This window comes from Macadamia integrifolia, unplaced genomic scaffold (assembly GCF_013358625.1).
Source record: "Macadamia integrifolia cultivar HAES 741 unplaced genomic scaffold, SCU_Mint_v3 scaffold2959, whole genome shotgun sequence".
In the NCBI taxonomy this organism is placed as follows: Eukaryota; Viridiplantae; Streptophyta; class Magnoliopsida; order Proteales; family Proteaceae; genus Macadamia; species Macadamia integrifolia.
The window spans coordinates 1-3791 of NW_024869090.1; the positions used below are offsets into that span (position 1 = coordinate 1).

General features: G+C 35.9%; 1 protein-coding gene across 1 annotated transcript in view; it reads left to right on the forward strand.

Moving 5' to 3' along the window:
* Nucleotides 1–1750: 1750 nt before the first annotated feature.
* LOC122067528 (G-type lectin S-receptor-like serine/threonine-protein kinase LECRK2) overlaps nt 1751–3791 on the forward strand; it is a 7402-nt gene continuing 5361 nt past the window's right edge. The window contains exon 1 of the mRNA XM_042631375.1: nt 1751–1795. Coding sequence (XP_042487309.1) covers nt 1751–1795 — 45 coding nt within the window. The remainder of the gene's footprint in view (nt 1796–3791) is intronic.

Below are 3791 nucleotides of genomic sequence, written 5' to 3' on the forward strand. Positions count from 1 at the left end.
TTTTTTTCACTTTTTGTTCCAAAAAAACAGAAGCAATGCATCGAAGACTTTATTCCGTTTTTTTCATTCCAATAGAATAAAAAAACTCCAAAACCATTTTTTTAGAACGATGCCAATTGCAGCCTTAGCAAATTTCAATCTTCTCACAACCAAAATAAATGGATTCACAAGAGAGTAGAACTCCTTACCTTCAAGTGGCCCCTTCCTTGCAAAAATTAAATGGCCCCCTCATTAATGTGAGGAGGATCCCATCTTTGAATTGATTGCGGTATCAGTCCGGAATTCCCACGGTTCAGGAGAACGATAAATCAGGTCTTAGAATGAGGAGCAAATCTATCGATTTGGGTGAAAAAAATAGAAACTTATTATACTTCAAATTTAATAAGGGTATTTTGGTATTTAAAATAAAATATAATTGCTGACATCAACATATAAGGTATATTCCTTAACAATGATTAACGGTAGAAGGTCTGAGTATAATTTGGTGAAACTGAGGGGGTGGTCTTATAATTGCGACATTCTCCAAAGGGTGGCATTGTAAATTTCCCTAAAAAAATAATTTTTTTTTTTAACCGAACAAGGACAAAAATGATGGATACACACCAATCTTATCCAATCCGATTCCTAAATCCATGCTTCTGATTGACTAGGTACCCGGATCACCAGAATGAGAAAAATGGCCTGATAGATTTCAAAAAATTGGTCACAGAAAATTGGTCATAGCAACAAGCTTTCATTTAGAAGACTACAAGAATTACGGAGTCATCATACAAGGGGTAGGTCCCAGCTGTCATCAACCATTTACTTTACCTTAGGTGTGGGAAAAATGAAGTTGATTAGACATTAAAGAATGATTGTTTAAGGAGGAAAGCGTCTCTTACACTTTTAAATAGACTGAGTGCTACTTTTGAATTTTGATTGGACAGCTACTGTAAAGTACCCTTCGCAGGAGAAGGGGGATGATGACTTTTCTTTGGGAATGAGCTTCCAGCTCAATGGCAAATGGTTCTAGCGTATGTTTGGGGAACTTCGCCTCTTTTCTAAGGAGTAGCAATGTGATAGTAATTGGCCGTGGAAATAATGGTAAGGGAATATATGTCTAATTCTAATTGAAGCCACAATTTGTTGTGTGGACCTGACGACACGGTATTGTGGTTACATCAAGTCAAAGTCAACGATACTAGAATTTCAAAACCATTAATTCTGTGAAAGAAACACCGACCGATCACTACAACAGTTAAAAGAGAGGACCACGGGATCAAAAGCAATCAAACACAACTCCGCTCCTGAGTCAAAATAATGCATCCCAATGCCTAAACATTATAATGCTAAAACACTAGGAAAACAACGGGGAAAAATCGTCAAAAAGCTGGAAAGGAAATAGAAGGTTCAGAAAAGCGTGAGACACGAGAAGGATAAAAAAACCAACAGTTAGGTTACATGCCCTTTAATTTTTGTTTAAAGTGGAAACATATCAAATTACTACATAAGTTGTGAATTAGGGATTGTGTGAATAGATGTACAGTCTTAGGTTTGATTTTCCTAACAAGAAAAAAAAAAAAATGCTACATTTAATTTGGGTCTAACCATCTTTTATCCCTATAATTTTTGGGGTAAAATAGTAAAAAATTACTTATTTATTTTTAAAAAGTAGGAACAAAATCTATTGATACCCACCAATCTTATTTAATCTGGGTCAATATGGGATACCATCCCCTAAATCCTTGATTAGGATCCAATCTCTGCAAAAATGACTGTCAATGATGAAAATGAATCTGTTACTGGTAGTAGTCTGGTATGATCATTTGGCCACATTTTGTCATTACAAGGATAAAGAGGAGTATTTTCATTCTATCATTACAAAGATAAAGAGGATATGACGCATATGATCCGATCAAGTAATCATACAAACATCGGATCCCATCTCGTTAAGTACTGAATTATCTCCGTGAATATTAAGGTAAACAAGATCTGCAAAATTTCTAAAGGTATAGACAAGGGAGGACGCCGAGAATAATTTTCCCCATCTTTTCGACGATTTTTCTCTTCTTCCTTCCCCTTCACGTTTTACGACCTAACAATATTACAATTGTAGGTTTGAAAAACTTGCGATCTCTGTACGTCTCACCTTTTAAGAGGAGTGGCCGTGGGCCCCTCATTATAAAGTAAATGGATTCCTCTACTTTTATATATATATATATATATATATATATATATATATAAAAGAAGACTACTGCTGGACTTGAATCCAGAATATCACTGTGAAACCCTTTCCTTTCAGGTATTCTAATTCTACATATGCAATGTCTTTCCTCTTGTTTCTTCTTCTTCTTCTTCCTCTTCAACCCTTTTCTGCCTTGGCTCAAACTTATGGTAATGTGAGCTTAGGCGAATCTCTCTCTGCCGGAGTTAGCACCTCTTCATGGCTTATGATTGCTATCGAGAAGGAAGGCTAGATGCTTTGGTGGAGAATGATATGAAAGCAATGAATGATATAGGAAGGCTAGAGAGGCTACTGAAGATAGCAATTTGGTGTATTCAAGAGGATCCATCACTAAGACCCAAAATGAGGAAGGTTGTACAGATGCTGGAAGGGATTGTTGAAGTTTCTGTGCCTCCAAAGCCTTATCTTTTCAGATCTGCCGTTGAAATTTAAAATAAGAAGTAATGTCTCACAACTCTCTCAATTTATTTGTTTATGCATTTATGTAGCGTCAAATAATTGTATGTGTTGGTACATTAGGTAGACAGTCAATACCTTATTATAATCTGTTGTATGCATATGGTTAACGAAAAAGGATACTGAAGACCCCATATTTCGATGGCTCATCCATTCCGGAATCTCACTTCCGGTACACCAAAATTGAAATTCCCTATGTATATTCTGATCCATACAATTAATTCATGATGTTTAAGTACATTTATACAAAGGAGAGAGAGAGAGAGCCCCAGGAGGTATCAGAATTGGCAAGGGACCTTCTCCTTATGAGACGTTAGGTTCTGAGTTCAACTCCTCTTACCTCGGAGACACTCACATGTAGTGTTTAGTGTTCTTCACTACTTTCGGTGAAAGTTGTGTGGTTTTTACTCAACCCTAGTATGAATCGGTCCATGTGATTGTGGGTCAGTATGGGCTTGTGGGACTAGTCAAGCCGAAGCTTGGATACCCATCATTAGCAAAAGAAAAAAAAATGAGAGAGAGAGAGAGAGAGAGAGAGAGAGAGAGAGAGAACCTGGAAAATGCTATTTTATCTGTGAGATATGATTAATTAGTAGATGCGAAGAGAATGCATCCAACAGTTACTTTATTTATTTTTTTGCTTTCTGAAATGTTACAAGTCCGATGTATTTAATAATGTGCTATTGTTTCCAACTTGTCTTTGGCAAGTAAAAGGGAAAAAAAAATCCACATGGCAAGGTAGTGATATATAATTTCTTTCTCAAGGCTCTAATTCTCCTTTATTTCATTAATTTTCTTCAATCACCATTTTCACATGTTTTCCGATTTCAAGGTAGTCATAGAAAACCTATATAGTTGATCTTTTTCCATGTGTTTTCTATTTTATGATTTGTTTATGATTGGACTCTGCTCACTTTAGAAATTCTTAGGATGCTAAAATACTCTACGCAATATAGAATGCTCTTTTGTTAGATCCAGCGACTGTAAATATGTAAATGGAGAGAGGAATACCTATATAACTTAAAACAAATAGGTCCTCACAGGATTTTGGTCCTATGCTATGACGACTCATTCTAGAGTTATATCAAGACTGATTGGGTTTTTTTTTTTT